The 23,204-nt window shown below is 43.1% G+C and overlaps 1 protein-coding gene across 4 annotated transcripts in view; it reads right to left on the bottom strand.

Moving 5' to 3' along the window:
* LOC147030178 (uncharacterized) overlaps positions 1-23,204 on the bottom strand; it is a 196,777-nt gene that overhangs the window by 87,963 nt on the left and 85,610 nt on the right. For all 4 annotated transcript variants that reach the window (XM_085873972.1, XM_085873973.1, XM_085873974.1 and 1 more), the window contains 2 exons: positions 22,603-22,869; positions 7,897-7,958 (listed from right to left, as the gene is read on the bottom strand). In XM_085873972.1, the coding sequence (XP_085730098.1) occupies positions 7,897-7,958; positions 22,603-22,869 (329 nt within the window). The remainder of the gene's footprint in view (positions 1-7,896; positions 7,959-22,602; positions 22,870-23,204) is intronic.

Raw genomic sequence — 23,204 nt, 5'->3', positions numbered from 1 at the left:
ACTCAACCAAGAGCCCAAGGCCAGCGTCTTGCTTTGTGCGTGCGCTCACCCTGAACTCCCGCCTCCTCTCACGTGCACTCTCTCCCTCTCACCTCTCAAAATCATCCCCGTGCCTCCACTCTGATCATGGCTCTCCAAAAAATGCGCAAGCCCTGAACTCCCGCCTCTGATTCTATTCCGAATCAACTCTGCCTCGTACGTTCCTCACACTGACCTCCTGACTGCGCTCTGTCGATCTCTCGTCCTATGTTGTCGGAAGCCTCCCACGTCCTCTTCCTCTTCAGACATCCGCCTAACAATCCTCCACCTCATGGGCATGACCTGCTCGCACGAAACCCGGGAGGGTGGGACCTCCGCCCGCTCAGCACGTCTGGCTTTAGGGATGTGTTCCCCACCTTTATTGCTGATCTTGAAATATAAAAACAGGGAAAAATCACAGAGGAGCAATTACATACTGGGAAAGCTTATTCTTAAGCCCTAAAAATTAATACAACACCACCCCCTTGTGTGGTGACACGTAACACTTAAGCTCACAGGTTCCCTACTTAATCACATCGAGATGCCTCCTACATTTCCAGGACCAAACTACTGTACACAATTCTATATTCCCTATTAAATTCTTTAATCTACCCCCACAACCATAACAATGTATATGTATATACATATATATTAGCAAATACCACCCGTCAATTTGCTGACAAGAATACTGAGAGGGAGGAGTAAAAGAGGGAGAGGGGGAGGGGTGGGGAGGGAGAGAGGGGGAGTGAGGAGATAGAGGGGGAAAGACAGAGGAGGGAGGGGGAGTGAGGAGGGTGGGGGTGAGAAGGGAGGGAGAGTGAGGAGGGGTGGGGGAAGGGAAGGCAGCATGAGGTGAGAGGAAGGGAAGGCAGACATGTAGTGGAGCATTAATTGTTTCATGCCATCTCATCAAAATGATTCTGCATAGAATAACAGTGAATACGGAAACAAATAATGTCTGAAATCCATTTTCTCCTGGTCATACTATAAATACGGCCCAGAGACAAACACCGCTCTGACATGTCCAGAGATATCCAAAGTCCGGAAACAAACACCACCCAGACAGAAACACTGCCCAGACGCATCCAGGGCCACACCATCAGGAGACAAACACCGCCCGGACACATCCAGAGACAAACTCCTGTTCGGACATAAACACCACCCGGACACGTTTAGAAACAAACACAGCTCAGATGCATCTAGAGCTAGGCTGTCCGGAGACAAACACCACTCGGAAACGTCCAGAGACAAACTCCCATCCGGACTTATACACCGCCCGGACACATTTGGAGATATACACTGCCCGGACACATCTGGAAACAAACTCCCATCCAGATAGAAACACCACCCAGACACGTCCGAAGACAAACTCCTGTCTGGACACGTCCGGAGACAAACCCCACCCGGACATAACCTGGACACGTCTGGAGACAAACCCCACCCGAACGCCTATCCTCAAGGAACAAACAGTTCTTCACCCATTGCATCATATGTCACATGGTTTGGCAGCTATGATTTTTTGAAGAATAAATCTTTTAAAACCTTCTCCTCCAGAACAGCTTGATAGATTGAGGGGAAACATTCACCCACATGTTCCCCAAGCCTTGGGGATACCAGGGTGTTCACAAATAATTAATAGGTCACATGGTATGGCAGCCATATTGGATTGAACAAAAATCTTTTAAAATTATTTCTCTTGAACTGCTTCATCAATTGACGTCAAACTTTTCAGTTATGATCTAGTAGTCATGGGGATTATATGTTTTAAATTTCAACCTGATCGGACGCATGGTCAGGCAGCCAGAATTATTTAAAATTTCGAATCTGGGTTGAGAGATTTATATCAAACTTGGTACAGGTATGTATAATGATGTAATAATGTGGGTGGAGGCATATCTGGCGATGTCGAGACGTCGACAAGTGCCGTTCTAGTTTCATATAACATTAACCAAGCTAGATCGACATTTTAATGGACATGCAGGAGGAGACATTTACGAACAATTTGAATGATAAACCTACTAATACCATACCATAAGCCTCACACAATCTTAATCAAGTAGTTACTGAACACCGCTCTTTCCCAATTCCATATCCAGGCGATGCATGATGTCATCGTGCCGAAGGAAGGGAGTACTAAGTTTTTACTCCGATTGTTTGTTTGTTTTCTTATTTGTTTGTTCAGGCAATATCTCAGCTATTCTTTGAGCTCAAAAGCTGAAATTTGGGGACAAAAGTGAAGATGTGCTTTGGCAAAAACAGTATTTATTTATTTTCTGATTAAGAAATTAATTTATCAATTACTTAATTATTATGGATTTATTAATTCCTCATTTATTTTCTTTCTCATCTGGGCAATATACCAGGCACCTTGTGAGCTAGGAAACTGATATTTGGACATGACAGTGAACAAGTGATTTCGCTACAAAGAGTATTTTTGATTTATTGATAAATCAATTAATTATTCAATTTTCGATAAGTTACTTAATTTTCAAAAAATTACAGATACGGATGAAACAGTGGTGGTCTTGGTATACTGTTAGCCAATTGATTAAGAAATTAATTATTTTATTATTATGATCTATTAATTTTAATTATGCAATTAATCAATTATTGAACATCGCTCCCTCCCAATTCCGTTTCCATGTGCTGCACAGCGGCATCGCTGGGCACCGAAGACACCCTGGTGATGTCACGCACTGAAGGATTTGTTATTTATTTATTTATTTATTTGGCATGGGGGCGGTATCTTTTGAATGCGCCTCTACTTGTTTTTCCTTTTGTCTTGTATGTGCCTTTCTAAACGAGTGGACCATCGTGTTCTGAAACTTTGCTAATTTCATATCCCTGCCCTGATTACCACTTGGGAGACACCAGCAAACAGCTCAGCCAATCCCTTGCCACAAAACTCATGAGTGGTGATACAATTGGATGGGATTTCAACCTGGGATCTCAGCATCATGGAATAAGCATCCAGACCACTAAGCAAGCTCTGAGTTGCACCATGAGAAGCGCCCACATGCATGTCTATCCCTATTGCATTCTTGCCTGTGCATCTAAAATTACATCTTACCCTTTTGCTGCATGTCAGCATTTCCTGAGAATTGCTCTTAATTTGAAAGCTCTTGCCCACGCCTACCAAGGCGTGGGCAAGACCTGGTCATATGATGTTCTCGTCTCTCCTACACTCATTCAATCAATACTGTGTTGAAGAAATGCGAATGAGATCTACACTGTGATGAAAAAAAAATTGAAATCCCAATTTAATAGCTTGATGGGCAGCTACAGACCCCCCAAGACAGCAGGTACGTACCATTAAATGAACTTCAAAAGTCGTGCGTTGTCGATTATAATCGATAATTTTTTCCAAAATAATAATTCCAAACCCAAAGTTTGGAAAATTTGGGTCAATGTCAAAAACTAATGGGATTTCTCAAAAGCCTACATTTTCCTTTTTAAAACTAATGTTCGCTGTAATTCCTCTGATCTGCTTCCTTATGCAGACAATGCAGCACTTGTTTCACACTCCCTAAATCTTACGGTGGCTGTTTCATAATTACTAAAGCCTATGATGCCAGTTTCATACCCGCTAAACCCCACCGTGCCTGTTTCATACCCACTAATCTCCACGGTGCCTGTTCTATAATGGAAAAGCCCCACGGTGCCGTTTCATACTGGATAAACCCCACAGTGCCTGCTTCGTATCCAATAAACCCTAGGGTAATTATTTAATACTGGATGAAGCCCAAGGTGTCCGGTTCATACCCGCTAAATGCCATGGGACTAGTTTCATCCTTATTCAACTTCACAATGTCTGTTTTATACCCACAAACCTCAAGATGGATTTGACATTCCTCATTATACATTTGCAAATTAATTTATAAATCTAACTGACGAGGTTGCAAATCCTAACTGAGGACAAAGTCCGCAAGTGCACCTTAAAAATGGGCCGTGTAGATTTTACATTGAAATTACCAAATAAATAAAGAAATATGCAGGTAGTGGAGATGGTAAAGTGCAAATAAATAAAATATGTAATTCAAGATGGTATGGAGGTAGCAGTGACAGTAAAGTGTATACTGTATAAATAAATAAATAAATAAAGGTGGTATGTTGTTAGTGGAGACGGCAAACTGTATATAATAATAAAATAAATAATTCAAAGTTGGGTGTTGGTCGCGGAGATGACAAAGCGTATAAAATAAATAAATCATTCAAGGTGGTGAGTATGTAGATCGCAGTGATGGTAAAGTGTATATAAATAAGTCAAAGTTTTGTGCTGCTAGTGGAGACGGGCAATTGTACATCAATATACAATGGTTGCCGAAAGCATACACAATCCCGTACTATTGTGTCCCATATTTTATTTGCTTTTAATTGCCAAAATTCGGAAATAAAATCGTGTGTCACATGACTTTTGCTCTGATCCCAAAATCATTTCACGTGCCTCATGCCCACATATTATTGCGTACATGTGCCAAATGTGAAAGAAATGCGCCTCGTTATTTTAGAGTAGAGGCTCCGGACGGAATGACGGACCGCGAGCCCCCAAAATGTAAGCCCCCAGCTGGGCAGATGTCCGACAGGGAGCTAAGAATATGTGGACAAACTGTTGCAAAGAAAATGATGCAGATTTAGAGATTTGAAAAAAAAAAAAACGGTGGTGGTGGTGATCCTTCCTTCGCTGCTGCTGCTCTTCCTTCGCTCCAATTGGTTCTTCTGACCACGTCCTTATTAAAGTGGACATCTCTCTGGCTGTTATCAGAGAACCACCTCACCGCCGTCGAGTCTGGCATTTCACTCAAGCCGACTGGCAGGGTCTCCGAGCAGCCATCAAACTTACAGACTGGTCTCCTATCACTACTTTCTCAAACATCAACTCATCCTGGGAATTCTTTCAAAGAAACTTGCTCTCCCTCATGCACAGATTTATCCCCTCTCGTGTTCAGTTGTCTTACCCTTCCTCCCGCCCTTGGTTTACTGAAGCTTGTGGCGAGGCAGTTGTCCTGAAACAACTTGCCTTTGCCTCATGGAAAGCAAATCCAACTGAGGGCAATCTCAGTTCTTTCCACAAAGCTCGGAACAAGTGTGTAGCTACCCTCAGGAGAGCCAGAAAACAACATCTTTCTCATCTCAAGTCTGAACTCTCAAACCTCTCTCCCTCCTCAAAATCCTGGTGGCGTTTAATCAAATCTGTTTCTGGTGTATGTTCCCCCTCCATCCCTCCCTTACCTCAAATGGCCGCACTGCTGATTCCACACGTGATAAAGCTGAATGTCTAAACTCGGTGTTTGCAGCTAAATCTTGTGTCCCAAACCCATCACTATCTCTACCCACTTTACCCAGTCGCACCCAACTGTCCCTGGACTCTGTATCCTTTTCTCCTGACAAGGTGGAGAGCTTGCTTTCAAACCTCGAGTCAGATTCTGCAACCGGTCCAGACGGCATCAGCCCACGTGTCCTCAAAGCCTGCTCTTCTGCTCTTGCTCACCCTCTCTCTGTTCTATTCACCCTCTCATTTTCCCAAGGTCATCTGCCATCTGCTTGGAAATCTGCTAACATCACTGCCCTGCATAAAAAAGGTGCAAAAACAGATCCCTGTAACTATAGACCAATCAGCCTTCTCCCAATCATCAGCAAGGTTATGGAATCCATCATCGCTTCAGACATGAAATCCTTCCTCTTCTCCAATGGCTTGATTTCCAATCATCAATTTGGTTTCAGACCAGGTCACTCTACCCTAGATATGCTGCTACTGCTCTCCCATCAATGGATGGAGGTCCTCAATGCCAGACAGGAAATCCGAGCCGTATCCCTGGACATATCACGTGCTTTTGACACAGTCTGGCACCCTGCCCTACTCACCAAACTCTCTGCCCATGGTATTCAAGGCCATCTCCACTCATGGCTCGCAGACTTCCTCTCCTGTCGCAGTCAACGTGTGGCCCTAAATGGAGTTCTTTCATCCCCTCTTCCTGTGCAGGCTGGAGTTCCTCAAGGCAACGTTCTGGGCCCTGTTCTTTTTCTGGTTTTCATCAATGATCTCTCGGACTCTCTGGAAAATCCTCTATTTCTCTTTGCCGATGACTCAACCCTCTGCCGTACCATCTGTCATCCCTCAGCCCGGCAAGCAGCAGCTTCTTCACTCACTGCAGATCTGGATAAAATCACAAACTGGTCCAACACGTGGAACATGTCTTTCAATCCACACAAATCTCACACTCTCACTATGTCTCTTCGAAAGGACCGTTTACAAAACCCCCCATCCACTTTCTCAACAATCCTCTGGAAGAAGTCTTTTCTTTCAAGCTTCTGGGTCTCACTATCTGCCATGACCTTTCCTGGGAAAGTCACATTTCCAACCTTGCCTCAAAAGCCAGTCGCCGACTGGGAATCCTCCGTCGTGCAAAGTCCTTCCTCGGCCCTCTTGAGCTCCTGACCACTTACAAAGCTTTTGTCCGTAGCCTGATGGAGTACTGCTCTCCCCTCTGGGCTGGTGCTCCTGCCTCCCACCTTTCTCGACTTCACGCCGTCGAAACCAGGGCTTTTAAGATCATTGGCATCTCCCGCAATGAAGCTGAGTCTTTGGGCCTCTCACTCAATCACCGCAGGTTGGTCGGTGGTCTTTCTGTCTTCTACCGACTCCTCTCCAGCCAAGTCCCACCTGCTCTCTCTGCGATTTGTCCCAACCACATTTCCACAGGGCGCTCAAGGACCGCCAACAACCCCCTTCTGGTAAAACTACCAAAATCACGAATCACTGCTCAACTTCACTCTTTCATTCCTCTTTTTTTCCCGCCTTTGGAATAAACTTCCTCACTCTATTCTTTCCCATTCTTCCCTTCAGGCTTTCAAAACAGCTGTTCACCACCACCTCTTATCTTCCCCCATCCAAATCCTCGATCTTTTCTACTCCCCCGATAATCCACCCAAGCCCACTTCCTTCAATTCTCCTGCTTTCCTTCCTGAAAGTCCCTTTAATGTCCATCTTCCCCTCGCCATGTTCCCCGTCCCATCCCCATCCCTCTCCTTTCCACAGTTCACCTGTGTCTGTTCCCCAATGTTTTGTCCCTTCCACTCCCGCCCCTCTTGCCTCATGCCTCCTTGCTGTGAGTTGTGTGTTAGCTCTCATACGAGCCTCGACCAAGGTATACAAAAAAAAAAAAAAAAAAAAAAAAAAAAAAAATCCTTATGGTGTTTCTCTCGGAAAAGAGACTCGTGGATACTCCTCCTCTCTCTCTCTCTCTGGGCCAGATTTCTGAGTCACAAATACAACAAGGCCATTGCATCACCAAGCGACTCAATCAGTTGATAACGCCGATGAACACACAAAAGCTTTAACCAACAACCAGTCTGTGGGCACATATTTCAGATTTTAGGAAAACAGACTAATGCAAGCATAGCATGTTGCCATACAAACTGGGAGAGATGACATAAACGGTAGGGAAGATGAAAAGGCTTTCACTCAGAAATGGAGATGCTAATAAAGAAGAGGAAAGGAAAAGAAAAGAGAGAAGCAGAAATAAAGAAAAAAAAAGAAAAGATTAAATTCAAAATAAAGTAATGAATTGGCCTGCGTGCGATTCATGTCATTAGTTCCACTAATTTCATTTATATGACAAAAGAAATAGACGTTTAAATAACAGAGAAGCTTATTATATAATAAAGCAAGGAATTATAATAATGGTATTCTTGGTCAAGTTCCAGGCAGAAGTCATGTGACAGCACAGGTGCTCAAGGTAGGGTGCTTGTTATTTTTATTTGGGTCATCTTCCACTTTCTCCACTTGTTCGACTTTCCAATGTTAATAGATCCTTCACCGCCATCTACCTCCAGTCATTGTTTTCCCATTCCCGGGTGGCTCATATATCATTTACTTACCGGGTCCGCGTCCCGTATTGACTCCACTGAACATCATTGTACACACTCCTTGACAAAGTTACCTGAAAAACAGACGCATTCTTATCACCAATGATACATTAATATGTGTGCATCACAAGGCTAATTGGTTGCATCATAGTTGGGAGCACAGCTGTGCCATCAATTCAATGCTCCCGAGAAGTTATAGAGGAGGAATTTCGAATCTGTCAGGGTGCCGGCGATAATTCGTCTCCTCTTCATCAAAATAAATTGGGGAAATTTTAAAGGTCATGAGACTGTGACTGTAAGCAGAGAAGTCCTCGCTTAACGTCCATCCAAGAGATGTCACACTTTGTGATGCAAGATGACCCGTCTGTGAAGCACTATGAATCCAATAATTTACAGTTTGTTCAGGAATCAAACCCAAACTGGACGACAGCTCAAAGGGAAAGTGCATTGCACCATCCTCTCAGACTCATTTCAACACAGTACTACTACTACTAATCCGTATGCTCAGCTAAGGGGCGTAGCGACCCCCCTGGAGGGGGGTTTTTAACCTTTTGCACTTCCTTCCCTTGGGACAGGGGGGATGTGAGGTTAGTGCAGGAATTTGGAATTTGCCCATGGTGGCAGTGGTAACTCGCCTACTCTTCGTAAAGGACAGCGTGAGATCCTTAATCCCACTGGGTCCTTCCGACCACAGTACTGCCAACGAATGCTGGCAGATGGAACATCCAGTTTAGCGTCCATCTGAGAGAAGGTACGTACGTTGAGGAATATCCTTACCGATGAAACACCAGGATAACAGTTTTATAGCTTGGTCGGGATTCAAATGATTCAAAATCATTCCAATGCTTCATTTCAAAGTGGAAAAGAAAATAAATTAAAAGTAATTACTCTAATAACACCATAAATCCACTTTCTGGTATATATGGAATACTGAGAAAAATCAAAGCGGAATAGCAGCATCAACCAGCAGAATATTCACTTCTGAGTTTTGCTTGGCCTCAAATCCTGTGAAGATTGAGATTAAACTCAAAAACTGTCCTCGTGTTTCAAAGCAAAGGGTATTAGTGACAGCACTGAATATATCATCGCTTTGAAGAACTTTAAGATGTTCGGTCTGCTCGTATGAGTGCGAGTTTGTGGATGCTCGAGATCCTGTCATTCTTTAAAGGAAGTTTAAAAAAAGGGGAATAAAATGCAACTGTCTTTAAAAAAAATACACGAATATTTAAAAAAGAAAAGAAAAACTCATTCCATTGTTCAAACATTTCAAAGTTGTGTGTTGGTCGTGGAGATGACAGAATATTCACTTTTGAGTTTAGGTCAGTGGAGGCATCTCATTGAGATTATCCATGTTTTTTGTATCTATAGTCGAGGCTCGTGGAAGAGCTAGTTCGCCGAACAGATCAGGACGTAACGGACAAAAACACGCATGCATATGGGGTGCACAAGATGGATACAGAAGAAAACTCCAAGGAGGGAAAACTGGAAAATTGGAAGAAGGGATTTGAGTGGGGTTAATGAGGAAAGAAAAGATCATGGTTTAGGATTGGGGACAATCTGAAATGGTGGTGAACGGCTGTCCTGAAGACCTGGAGAGAAGAATGAGATTGAAAAGGATGTTGAAGTTGCTTCCAGAGATGGTAAAAAAAAGAGGGCCGAATGAGTGGTGAGCAGTTATCCTGGATTTAAGTAGTTTCACCAGAATAGGGTTTATGGTAGACTATGTGAGCCCTGCCAAAATCTGGGGGGGGGGGAATGGGGGGCATACAAAGCACGGATAAAGCAGAGGGTGTAAGACCAGGAAGGAGGTGGCAGAAGACAGAGAGACCACCGACGGGTCTGTGATGGTGACATGATAAGCCCATAGACTCGGATTCATCGCAGGAGATTGCAATAATCTTGAAGACCTTGGTTTCCATGGTGTCAAGAAGAGCAACATGTGAGGCAGGAGAGCTAGCCCAGAGGGGGAGAGCAGTACTCCATCAAGTTGTGGAGGAAGGCCTTGAAAGTGGATCGGAGTTCAGGTGTGCTAAAGAAGGACTTTTTGTATGATGGAGGATGCCCAGTTGGCGGCTGGCTTTGGGGATCAACTTTGAAATTTGGTTTGCCCAAGAAAGATCATGGCTGATAGTGAGACCCAGGAGTTCGAATGACTGAACTTCCTCAAGAGGATTGTTAAGAAATTAGAGGGGGGGGTTGCCAGATGGTCCTTTCGGAGAGAGATAGTGAGAGTGTGAGATTTGTCAGGATTGAAAGACATATTCCAAGTGTTTGACCAGTTTGTGATTTTTTTTCAAGATCTGAAGAGAGAGAAAAGGCTGCAAGCCTGCCTTTCTGAAGGATGATGGATGTCACAGCAGAGGGTGAAGTTATCATCAAACAGAAAAAAAGGATTTTCCAAAGAGTCAGAGAAATCATTGATGAAGATCAGGAAGAGGACTGGGCCCAGAACACTGCCATGGAGTACTCCAGCCTTGACAAAGAGAGGAGATGAAAGGATTCCGTTGAGTGCCACGCATTGGCTAGGAGAATAGAGAGGAAGTCAGTAAGCCTTGTGTGGAGTAGACCTTGGAAGCCATAAGCAGAGAGTTTGGAGAGCAACGTGGATGCCCGACTGTATCAAAAGCATGAGATATGTCCAGAGAGATGGCCCTGATCTAGTGTCTGACATTGAGGGCTTCTATCCATTGTTGGGTGAGTTGAAGCAGCATGTCCAAGGTAGCGTGACCTTCTCTGAAACTAAAATGGTGATCTGAGATGAGGCTGTTGGAGAAAAGGAAGGATTTCATATCAACTGCAATGATGGATTCCATGACCTTGCTGATGATTGGAAGGAAGCTGATAGGTCTGTCTGTAGTTCAGGGGATGAGTTTTTGCACTTTTTAATGTAATTCAGTGATGTTGGCAGATTTCCAAGCAGATGGAAGATGACCTAGTACAAATGACAGAGTGAAAATGGCAGAGAGAGGATGTGCATGAGCAGCAGAGCAGATTTTTGGGATAAGTGAGCTCATGCCATCCGGTCCAGTGGCAGAGTTAGAGTTGAGGCTTGAAAGAACCTTCTCCACCTTGTCTTCTCAGGTGCAAAAGTCGAGGAGCATTTGGGTACAACAGGGAAGGATGGCTACAGAGAGTGAGGTGTTGGAGACACAAGATTTGAAAGCAAACACAGAATTGAGGCATTCAGCCTTCTCACGAGAGTCGGCTGTGGTGCCATTTGAAGAGAGGGAAGGGATGGAAGGGAAGCATACACCAGAAACAGGCTTAACTCAAAGGGCACTCGGGAGAGCACATAACTCCACCACATAATGCCTGATCCACGAGAACATATCGGGCTCAATGCATTTTAAAAATAACTTGCTATATCTTTTTTTCATCCCTATCTCTCAATGGTGAAGAATCACTTAAAAAATTAAATAATTTTCGTATCCAGATCTGGATTTGGATCTTCACTAAAATCAAATCAATTCGTCATGGTCATACACCCCAACATGTCCACCAAGTTTCATTTGAATCCGTCCACAACTTTTTGAGATATCATGCTATATATAAGTTTAGTCCCATCAATGGTGACGAATCAGTTCAAAAAATTATCGGATTCGGATCCGGATTCTGATCTTCACCAGAATTGAATCAATTCTTCCTTGTCACACACCCAGCGTATCCACCAAGTTTCGTCCGAATCTGTCAATTTTGAGATTCCGTGCTCTATATCATCTATATCATCTCTCAATGGTGAAAAATCACTTTAAAATTTCTAGTAGCTGGATCCATACCTTCACTAAAATCGAATCAGTTTGTCCTTGTTACACACCCAACCTGCCCACAAAATTTCTTCGGGATCCATCCACAACTTTTTGAGATATCCTGCACACAATCAAACAAACAAACAGAGAGGGGTGAAAACATAACATAACCTCCTTCACCTTTGATGACAGAGGTAACATGGTGCCATCAGGTTTTAGAGGAAGGAGACAAGTCTGAATATTCATTCTTGAGGTTGGACAGATGTTGTTTGCTGGCTCTCCTGAGAGTGGACACACGCTTGTTGTGGACTCTCTGGAATGCATCGAGATTGCCTTCGGTGGGATTTGCCTTCCAGGAAGAGAAGACAAGTTGTTTTAGAGCAACTGCCTCACCACAGGATTCAGTGTACCATGGGTGGGAAGAAGGGGAGGATAATTGAAGGTGAGATGGGATGAATCTGTGCACGAGAGAGAGCAGGGTTTTGTGGAAGAATTCCCAGGCTGCATTAACATCAGGGGCAGCAGATATGGGAGACCGGTCCTGAAAAGAGACGGCTGCTTGTAGTCCCTGTCAATATGCTTGAGTGAAATGCCAGACTCGCCAGCATTGAGGTGCCTTCTGAGAATAGGCAAAGAGATGTTGACTTTTACAAGCATATTATCAAATGAACCAATTGGAGCAGAAAAAGAGCCTGAGACATTTGTGGGGAAGTTAGTCATCACCAATATGTCAGTTCTACCATAAAAGTAATATGTCAGGGTTAACTCTGATTCATAGATAGAGTGAATCAAAAAGTCTGGTTCTGCCTCATCATACACAAATACATCGAACAAAATTCATCCATATCATTGTTATAATGAGACATTTCTAAACACCATTCATTTTTGCTAATGACTTCTTTATTGACAAGGAAAAATGACCACAAGAACACAGTTTCATAATTTTACAGCAGTTAGTGTGGATTAAAAATTATCTTTCTCCTGATGTCATAGGGTCAGGGCAAAGACTGGCCTGCCCATAACACTCACCATTATTACCCAGTCTCCACAACTCAAAAGAAAAATTTCAGTGGCTTATTAACAAAAAAAAAAAACCCCAGTAATCTCTTCCAGCTTTGCGTAACCTTAACCCGGAAAAAAACCCTTCATTTCACGTCTCATCACGATAACATCACTCGAAATGCTGGCATTCGGATTGCCTCCCAGCCCGCCCTATTCTCAGTCCCAGCATGGGTTGAGCAACAGGTGTGCTGGACGCGCAGTCGTGCATAACGACTGAGCCCACACGTAAATGGTGGGAAGGGACAGTGAGATTGGCAAGAATCGAGATGAAGCAAGAGTAAAAAAGACAGAGACAAAGAGAAAGAGAGAGAGAGAGAAAGAAAAAGGAAGAATGTAGAAGATTGACCACTAATAGAAAAGACAGTTGACATTACAAAAAAGGAAATGTAACATTGCACAGAACAATTACATACAAAAACAGAGGCACCACTTATGAATAAAGGGACTTTGAAAGTAGAAAAGAAAATTAAATGGCTTTGAGACAGAAACAATCTCAAAAGTGAGATTTGTTGTGAATATCTACGCAATGTTTTCATCATTTTTATCATAATGTAAGACACTGTGATCGGGAATTACGTGATTCTCATGCAGATTACAGAAAAACATTCGGTCGTTTGGCGTTTCAGCAGATATGCTTGGCAGCAAATTGAAATTCAGCCAGGGAGCCTTCCACGATGTCTGTTTCGAGACTTATCAACCCTTTTGACTCCATTTATTGTCCTCCTCTTACAATGTCGAAGATGGAAGACATTAAAATGAGCTCCGTCTGACCAACCGATCATCCGTCCATGTACTTTTATGTCCATAATATTTCAAAAACCATTGAGTATTTAGCTTTCATATTGCAGATATCTATTATTCGTGACATTATCTCAACCTGATTCGATTACAGCTGTGATTGGCAGAATTATGCTACCATGGCAACAAACTCGGTAACTTGGCTTGTGTACGTGACATTTCAAAATCCGTTCAAGATTTAGCTTTCATATTACACAGATCTATTCGTCGTACTCTTCAAACACCAGGGGACCTAGAGTATCAGCTTCTTGATAAGAGATATCATGGATATCCATAAACATTTCATGATTTTCAAAATTATGGATGAATGCTCGGCTCGGCCTTTAGCACATGAAGTGTGTGTGTGTGTGTGTGTGTGTGTGTGTGTGTGTGTGTGTGTGTGTGTGTGTGTGTGTGTGTGTGTGTGTGTGTGTGTGTGTGTGTGTGTGTGTGTGTGTGTGTGTGTATGTGTGTGTGAGTGTGTGCTTAGAGTGACTCACTTCTGCTTGCCGGGCACTTTTAACCTGCCGTGCCGAGAATGAAATCAGTGATTCAAATTGTCTTTTAAACATAATTTTCATGATTTAGACAAAAGAGTGGCAATTTCTAAATAGATAACCATAATTGTTCTGATCCTGAATGCAAGTTGGACTCGATGGAAACACAAGAATACGAGTATGAGAGGAGTCAGATTCATGCCATTTCCTGTTAATAAAATTAGCTATAGCGGTAGCAGTGGAGAAAGCACACACACACACACACACACACACACACACACACACACACACACACACACACACACACACACACACACACACACACACACACACACACACACACACACACACCACTTCTAGTTTCGTCAATAGATGCAAAAATTGAGTATAATTTCTCTAGTGGCCCCAACACCAAATAACAAATATATATACAGGGTGGCCTGAAAGTCGCTTTATCGCTGCAAAACTCCACAAACGTTACACAAGATGTCGAAGAGGACTTGACGACAATTTCAGTGGTGCAAGTAAGTAGAATGATGGAGTGCATCCAGATACAACGATTGATTAATTATGAGAAGTACTGCACAATATAACCTTTGGATTAAAATAGTTTAACAACGAATGCTTTTACTGGGGAGAGGGTAAAGTGACTTTTAGGCCACACTGTGTATATATATATATATATATATATATATATATATATATATATATATATATATATATATATATATATATATATATATATATATATATATATATATATATAACAACAATCGAGCCTGGTGTTGGCGCAGTGGTTCGGGCAGTGGCTTGGGACCCAAAAGGTCCTGAGTTTAAGCCCCGTTGGGACACTGAATTAATATATATATATATATATACACCAAGTCGAAAACACCAGGGGGTTGACTCAGCCTGCCATCCTTCTGAGGTCGGCGAAATGAGTACCAGTTGTACTGGGCCCAGTGTATACCCCTGTTAGAATAGGTGTACAATATCCCTGTGTGTTGTAAGAGGCGACCAGGGTTGCGTCAGGAAGGGCATCCGGCGTAAAAACCTATGCCAAATCATTATGCGGACAACAAAACGAATTTCCATACTGGATCGGTCGAGGCCCGGGTTACCAACGACCGCCACCGGTACCGGTGGTCAGCAGGGTACCAGTGGAAATTGTGCAACTGCTGGGCAAAGGAGGAGAAGGAGACGGGGAAGGCGAGTCCGGAGGCAGTGGGAGAGGGGGAAGGGTAGAAGTGTGGAGGTGAGAGTTGGAACTCTGAATGTTGGGACGATGACTGGCAAAGGGCGAGAGTTGGCTGATATGATGGAGAGAAGAAAGGTGGACATACTGTGTGTACAAGAGACCAAGTGGATGGGGAGTAAGGCTCAGAGCATTGGAGGTGGTTTCAAACTGTTCTACCATGGTGTGGATGGGAGGAGAAATGGTGTCGGGGTAATCCTGAAGGAAGATTATGTCAAGAGGGTATTGGAGGTGAGGAGAGTGTCTGACCGAGTGATGAGTGTGAAGTTGGAAATTGAAGGGGTGATGATGAATGTCATCAGTGCATATGCCCCACATATGGGGTGGGAGATGGAGTATAAAGAAGATTTCTGGAGTGAGTTGGATGACGTGGTGGAAAGTGTATCCAAGGATGAAAGAGTGGTGATTGGAGCAGATTTCAATGGGCATGTTGGGGAAGGGAATGAAGAGGATGAGGAGATGATGGGTAGGTACGGTCTCAACAAGAGAAATGTGGAAGGGCAAATGGTGGTAGAGTTTGCAAAAAGAATGGAAATGGCAGTGGTAAACACGTATTTCAAGAAGAAGGAGGAACACAGGGTGACATACAAGAGTGGAGGAAAGTGCACACAGGTGGATTACATCTTAAGCAGGAGATGCAACCTGAAAGAGATTAGTGACTGTAAGGTGGTGGCAGGGGAGAGTGTAGCTCGACAGCATCGATTGGTGGTCTGTAGGATGACTTTAGAGGTGAGGTTGAGGAAGAGAGTGAGGGCTGAACCAAGAACCAGATGGTGGAAGCTGAAGGAGGAAGACTGTTGCATGAAATTTAGGGAGGAGGTGAGACAGGCGTTGGATGGTGGTAAAGATGGGTGGGATGATTGGGCAACTACAGCAGAAGTGGTGAGGGAGATAGCTACGAAGGTACTTGGTGTGACATCTGGACAGAGGAAGGAAGATAAGGAGACTTGGTGGTGGAACGAGGAAGTACAGGAAGGTATAAGGAAGAAGGGGTTGGCAAAAAGGAAGTGGGATAGTCAGAGAGATGAAGAAAGTAGGCAGGAGTACAAGGAGTGGTGGCAAAGAGAGGTGGCAAAGGCCAAGGAAAAGGCATATGACAAGCTGTATGAGAAGTTGGATACAAAAGAAAGGGAAAAGGATTTATACCGATTGGCAAGACAGAGTGACCGAGCTGGGAAGGATGTGCTGCAGGTTCGGGTGATAAAGGACGCAAATGGGAATGTGCTGACGAGCGAGGAGTGTGTTGAGAAGGTGGATGGAGTACTTTGAGGAGCTGATGAAGGAAGAAAATGAGAGAGAGAAGGTTGGAAGAGGTGGAGATCGTGAATCTGGAAGTGGGGTGGATCAGTAAGGATGAAGTGAGGACTGCTCTGAAGAAGATGAAAAGTGGAAAGGCGTTTGGCCCAGATGGTATACCAGTGGAGGCATGGAAGTGCTTCGGAGAGATGGCAGTGGGGTTGTTAACCAGATTGTTTAATAAAGTCTTGGAAAGTGAGAGGATGCCAGAGGAGTGGAGATTAAGTGTACTGGTTCCGATTTTCAAGAATAAGGGTGATGTGCAGAGCTATGGAAATTACAGAGGGATAAAGTTGTTAAACCACACCATGAAGTTGTGGGAAAGAGTAGTGGAAGCTCGGTTGAGAGGAGAGGTGATGATCTGTGATCAGAAAAATGGGTTTATGCCAGGAAAGAGCACCACTGATGCAATGTGTGCTTTGAGAATGTTGATGGAGAAGTATAGGGAAGGCCAGAAGGAGTTACATTGTGTGTTTGTGGATTTAGAGAAAGCTTATGATAGGGTGCCAAGAGAGGAGTTGTGGCATTGTATGAGGAAGTCGGGAGTGGTGGAGAAGTATGTGAGAATTGTGCAGGATATGTATGAGGACAGTGTGACAGCGGTGAGGTGTGCGGTAGGAATGACGGACTGGTTTAAGGTAAAAGTGGGATTGCACCAAGGATCGACTCTGAGCCCTTTCCTGTTTGCAATGGTGATGGACAGGTTGATGGACGAGATCAGACTTGAGTCTCCATGGACTATGATATTCGCGGATGACATCATGATCTGTTGGGAGAGTAGGGAGCAGGCTGAATCGAGCCTTGAGAGGTGGAGGTACGCACTGGAGAGAAGGAGAATGATAGTCAGTCGGAGTAAGACAGAGTATATGTGCGTAAATGAGAGGGAGGGTGGTGGTACGGTGCGGTTGCAAGGAGTTAAGGTGGGGAAGGTGGATGGGTTTAAATACTTGGGATCAACTGTCCAAAGTAACGGAGAGTGTGGGAGAGAAGTGAAAAAGAGAGTGCAGGCAGGATGGAGTGGGTGGAGAAGAGTTGCAGGAGTGATTTGTGACAGAAGGGCAGCTGCAAGAGTGAAGGGGAAAGTATATAAGACGGTAGTGAGACCAGCTATGTCGTATGGTTTGGAGGCGGTGGCACTAACAAAAAGACAGGAAGCGGAGCTGGAGGTGGCAGAGTTAAAGATGCTGCGATTCTCGTTGGGAGTGACGAGGATGGACAGGATAAGGAATGAGTATATTAGAGGGACAGCGCAGGTAGGACGGTTTGGAGACAAAGTGAGAGAGGCGAGATTGAGATGGTTTGGACATGTGCACAGGAGGGAAGCGGAGTATATCGGGAGAAGGATGTTGAAGATGGAGCCGCCAGGCAGGAGGAGAAGAGGAAGGCCAAAGAAGAGGTTCATGGATGTGGTGAGGGCGGACATGCGGGTGGTTGGAGTGTTAATGGAATATGTGGAGGATAGAGCGAAATGGAGATGGTTCATCCGCTGTGGTGACCCCTAACGGGAGCTCGCCGAAATAAGAAGAAGAAGAAGAAGAAGAAGATATATAACAACACTCATGACACTTACAACTCTCTCTCCTTCCCACTTCCAAAACATGAATAACAAGAGGGGGAGCACTCGCTGGAGTGCAAAACCTCCGCCGCCAATACTGCTCGGTCACTCAAGTGAACCTGATATCCTATTCATTCAATTTAATGTCAACAGTACTCACAGATTTATAGTTTGCAACTTTCCTTTTTACTTTTAACTTTTACGTACTCAATTCATTCGTCATTACTAGATTCCTTGAGACAGAAATTGATTTTACGTGGGTATATCCACCTGAAGTTCCAAAATCATCCGCAATTATAATTTTGGCATGTTTTTTGTTGGAAATCACTTATAACATGTAGAAATGCAAAAAAAAAATTCGAAATTTTGTTGAAAAAATAAGCTGCAATTTTTTTTTTAATCTCTCACATTTTTTTTTGCGGGGGGGGGGGGGGAGGGGTTGGAAATCACTTAAAACATGTAGAAATGCAAAAAAAAAAAATTCAAATTTTTTTTCAAAATGGACACCATAGCGGCCATATTGGATTTTGGACCACGTCCAAAATCTAATGGCATGATCCTTGGACCATACCTCATCCCCCCACCAAGTTTCGTCGAAATCCGTCGAGGAGTTTTTCCGTAATACTGTTCACAAACAAACAAACAAACAAACAAACAAACAGAAAGGGGTGAAAACAGTAACCTCCGATCTTCGATGGCGGAGGTTAATTATAGTAAACATCAATATTTCAATTTAGCCTGTCATCATTAAAAATCCTAATCCGGAACACTTGATACACGTCCAGGCCACCCCGATGGATCTCATTACTCGGTCATTCTGCGCGAGCCGAGCAATCTGGGGCAGATTCAATCATTTTGAAAGTCGTGTATTGTTACTGGATGAGACGAGTATGAGAGGAGTCATGTATTGTTCGTAGATGAGCTTCATCAGGAAGCTTAATGTACACTTTGATAAAGCAGCATGCTCTACGGTGCAAATTTCTGCCTCTGAAAGTTGGACATTGATACTGTTTCAAGCCCTTCGTTTATTTGTCCTCCAAGTTAGATTATATTCTTAAATATTCTGTCAAAAACTGCCAATCAAATACAAAGATAAGGTCACATGCCAGACTATAACGGCAATCGGGAGAGCGCAAACCTCCACCCGGCTGAACAATTTACATTTTGTATCCCACTAATAGAAGGGATCTACATACAGACCATTCGTCCTTGTCACACACCAAAATCTAATTGGCTTGTTGTTGTCATCTACCCAACTCATCCACCAAGTTTTGTCATAATCCATTCACAACCTTTTGAAATAATATGTTATAAATCGGTTTTAGCCCCATCTCTCAATGGTGAATAATCGCTTATATATTTTTTTAACCTTTGTATCCGGATTCGGATCTTCACCAAAATCGAATCATTTCATCCTTGTCACACAGGCAACCAGTCCACCAAGTTCCATTCAAATCCATCCACAACTTTTTGAGATATCGTGCTATATATTGTTTTTAGCCCTTGCACACTCATTCGATGGTGAAGAATCACTTAAAAATTCTCATATCCAGATCCAAATTTGGATCTTCCCCAAAAATGAATCAATTCTTCCTTGGCACACACCAAACCTGTCCACCAAGTTTCGTCTGAATCAGTCCATAACTTTTTGAGATATCGTGTTATATATCATTTTTGGCTCTATCCCTCAATGGTGAAGAATCACTTTAATAATTGGTGTATCAAGATCTGCATCTGGATCCTGACCAAAAATGTGCATTGCTGTCCTTGGTCAGTCACCGACATACACAAAGAATTTCAGAACAATTGTTTCAAAACTGTGGACACAAATTGTGTGTCAGACAAACAAACAGACAAACAGAAAAACCAATATACTTGGCAAAATAGTTTTGCCAAGTAACAAACAAACAGACAGGGGTGAAAACACAACCTCAATCCACTTTTGGTGGTGGAGATAAATATTAAAATTAAGTAAGAAAAGGTGGTGTCTAACAGAAAAAAGTTGTTGATAATCACGATAAAATAATGTTCTGAGGTTGAAGGCAAGGTGGATGGCAAATATCCTGAAAGGATCATTGGGATATCTATCCCACTCCTCAAGGCCAAAACTAGTTTTGAAATGGACCCCCTGAAAGTAAGTCATTCCAAATCTTTAAGAAGTAAGTCTTGGTATCTCGGGAGACAAGCATACCTTCATGTCCTTTAGAATCCCTTACTTTTTGACTTTTTGGCACGGAGCATTCTATAGTTTTATTGCACTTTTTGGACAAGCTGCTAGGTCTTCAAAATGTTTGCGGCTGCAATACATGACCTTTGAAATGACATAATCCGTCCAAAAATAGTTGGCGGGCTTGCGCGGAAACCCCTAGCAACAACGGTCATCAGACCAGGGATCATATATTGTGCGTACCAGATAAATATTGTTACCTAAAATGGCTCAGAAAGCTTCTAAAAGAAGCTGAAAATAATTGTAAAAGCACCTGAGAGCAAGAGGTGTGCCTCTGCGCAATGAAATATTTGGACAACTTTCTGATTAACTCATCCAAAAAGTTGAATTATTGCAGCCCGTACTGCAAAAACTCCCAACAATATGGGCCCGAGCAAAGCGTGTGACGGGCTGGAGACAAGCGTGTTCCACTCGACATGGTGGGAGCTGTATAGGCTTTGAGGGCCGTTATAAATATATACTTTTTGTTTGGTTCGGGAGCCAAAAGAGAAATTATCGTACATTTTTGCACCTATTGGTAAAAGGAGAGGTGTGTGTGTGTGTGTGTGTGTGTGTGTGTGTGTGTGTGTGTGTGTGTGTGTGTGTGTGTGTGTGTGTGTGTGTGTGTGTGTGTGCACGCGCACAAGCACTGCCACCACTTGCTTGTACTAATAGGAAATAGTGGGAACTTAACTCAACACCTCTCATCCATGGATTTTTCTCATATCTCCGAAATTTCCGTGAGTCCAATTTACATTTAGGAACAAAGAAATTTAGGTTAGCCTTCTTGCAATTACCACTCTTTTGTCTAAATGCTGAAACTTATGTTAAAAAGACGATTCGAATCACAGATTTTACATTACCAATGGTAGATTAAAAGTGCACGGCGAGCCGAACAGAGTCACAAATAACACACACACACACACACACACACACACACACACACACACACACACACACACACACACACACACACACACACACACACACACACACACACACACACACACACACACACACACGAGCGAAAAAGGCCTCATTAGCATTCATACGTCATTTTAGAAGTCCCGTATTGTCGGAGGGGGTTGGAGCTTCATGAAAATCTCAAATTTATGAATTATATCAGGAATCAAACCCAACTAGGCAACTCTAAGGCAAATAAACTTTTTGAATATCTTCTTTTTTTTATAGTTATAAGCCATGCAGCAAGGTTCTCCCCTGAATTGAGTTCAGGTAAATAAGCTTTCTTGGTGTGCAATTATATGTATGAAACTGGGGAGCATTAGGGGATCTCACACAGCTATCCTTAGCCAGTGATATTAACTGCCAATGTGTTGGCACTTTTGGGAAAGTTTGCTAGGAATGTTCTCTTTGACAGCATAATAGCAGGGACCCATGTAAATTCTGGACAATGCAAAATGTGACATCAAGTCCTCAACCCCTCCCCCCCCCCCACTCCTCCAGCCCCAAGTCTTGAACCCCAAGTCTTCAAAAACCCTCCCCACACCAAATCATCAAATCCCCTCTCCCAGCTCTCAGTCCTTTCTCTGCCCCCCTCCCTCCCACTCCAACTCTCTACCCCTCACTTCCCCTTTCTTCTTCAAGTCCTCAACCCCCACCCCTCCCAATCCTAAGTCTGCATAATAGTCACGAATTGTTAAGGCTGCTAAGGTTTCTCAGTGAAGTAAATGGATGAAAAGATAATCATACGTTAGATGGAAATGACTTAATAATTCGTGTTCATTTTTTTTTTAACTTCCTGAAGGTGTGCAAACCAGAAACTCTGAGCTGACACACTGCCCATGTGTGCTCGGCACAAAAATGCACACATCTCAAAATTGTGTGAATACCAATATTTGCAAAACTCCACATCCACTGTCAGGACCCGAGGTCTTAAATGTTCAGACGCCTGGACTATCTCCACACCCCCTCGCCCATCCACAACTGTAACTTATTTTCAGGAGAAAATATATTATATTTTAAATGCATCAAATATATCTTCATCAGGAAATGTCTTAAGGTACTTTTAACAGGTATTATGGCTAGAGATTTACAGCTATCCCTAGCATAATATCTCTAGCTTCATTAGCTAGAGATATTATGGCTATGTAGTACTAGTGTAGTTTTGCAACATTTTTTTAGGATGCACAGATCCCCCTACTCTTCTGTTTTTCCCCTTTTTTGCAACCATGGATCTATCTCTGTCATGTCAGTGATGAAAGAAGAAGGCAATAATGAAAGAACAAGATTTCAGTCACTTAAAGAGACTTATCAAATAAGAAAGCTGTGATTATATGTGGCAGACAAGACCAAGAAATGCTTACTGTGTTGTCACTACACTGCTGGATGGCCTGGATCCAGGCAAGTAGTTCACCACGGTCAGGTGCTTGGAGCAAATATTGTAATCCACCGGTTGAGATCTGCAATATGTGCTGACCCCTCGAATCACTTGAGAATACATCTGTGGGGGATCCCTGCAGACGAAGTGCTGCTTGAGGTGGCCCAGTTTGTGTTGCGTCTTCATACACGTACAACGTGCCGTCCCGTAGGACCGCAAACATATGCTCCCACAGTTGTTTAGTGGGCGCCATCTTGAGCAAAGGAATTAAACAGGGATCATGATAAAAAAATTGTTTCTGCAAATGATGCACATATTATTCTTTTCAGACATGCCTATATCAAACTGTACAAAGGTGTGTCAAGATTGATATTTTTAGAACATGTAAAATAACAGGTCAGTCCTAAGATCTCGTGCACCGATATTGTCAAACTTCTGTCATCAGAAATCATCAGAAACTTCCGTTTCTAGAAGTGACACACACACATATTACTCTTGTCGGATCTGATGTACTGATATCACAAGTATGAAAGTAGCACAAAGTTGAGGTTTTAAAAAATTAGAAAATAATAGTTTAATGCTGAAACT

Source organism: Eptatretus burgeri, chromosome 3, assembly GCF_056783735.1.
Source record: "Eptatretus burgeri isolate ZD-2024b chromosome 3, Ebu_testis_v1, whole genome shotgun sequence".
In the NCBI taxonomy this organism is placed as follows: domain Eukaryota; kingdom Metazoa; phylum Chordata; class Myxini; order Myxiniformes; family Myxinidae; genus Eptatretus; species Eptatretus burgeri.
Note: the sequence above shows the minus strand (reverse complement) of the source record. Positions and strands in the feature narration are given on the sequence as shown.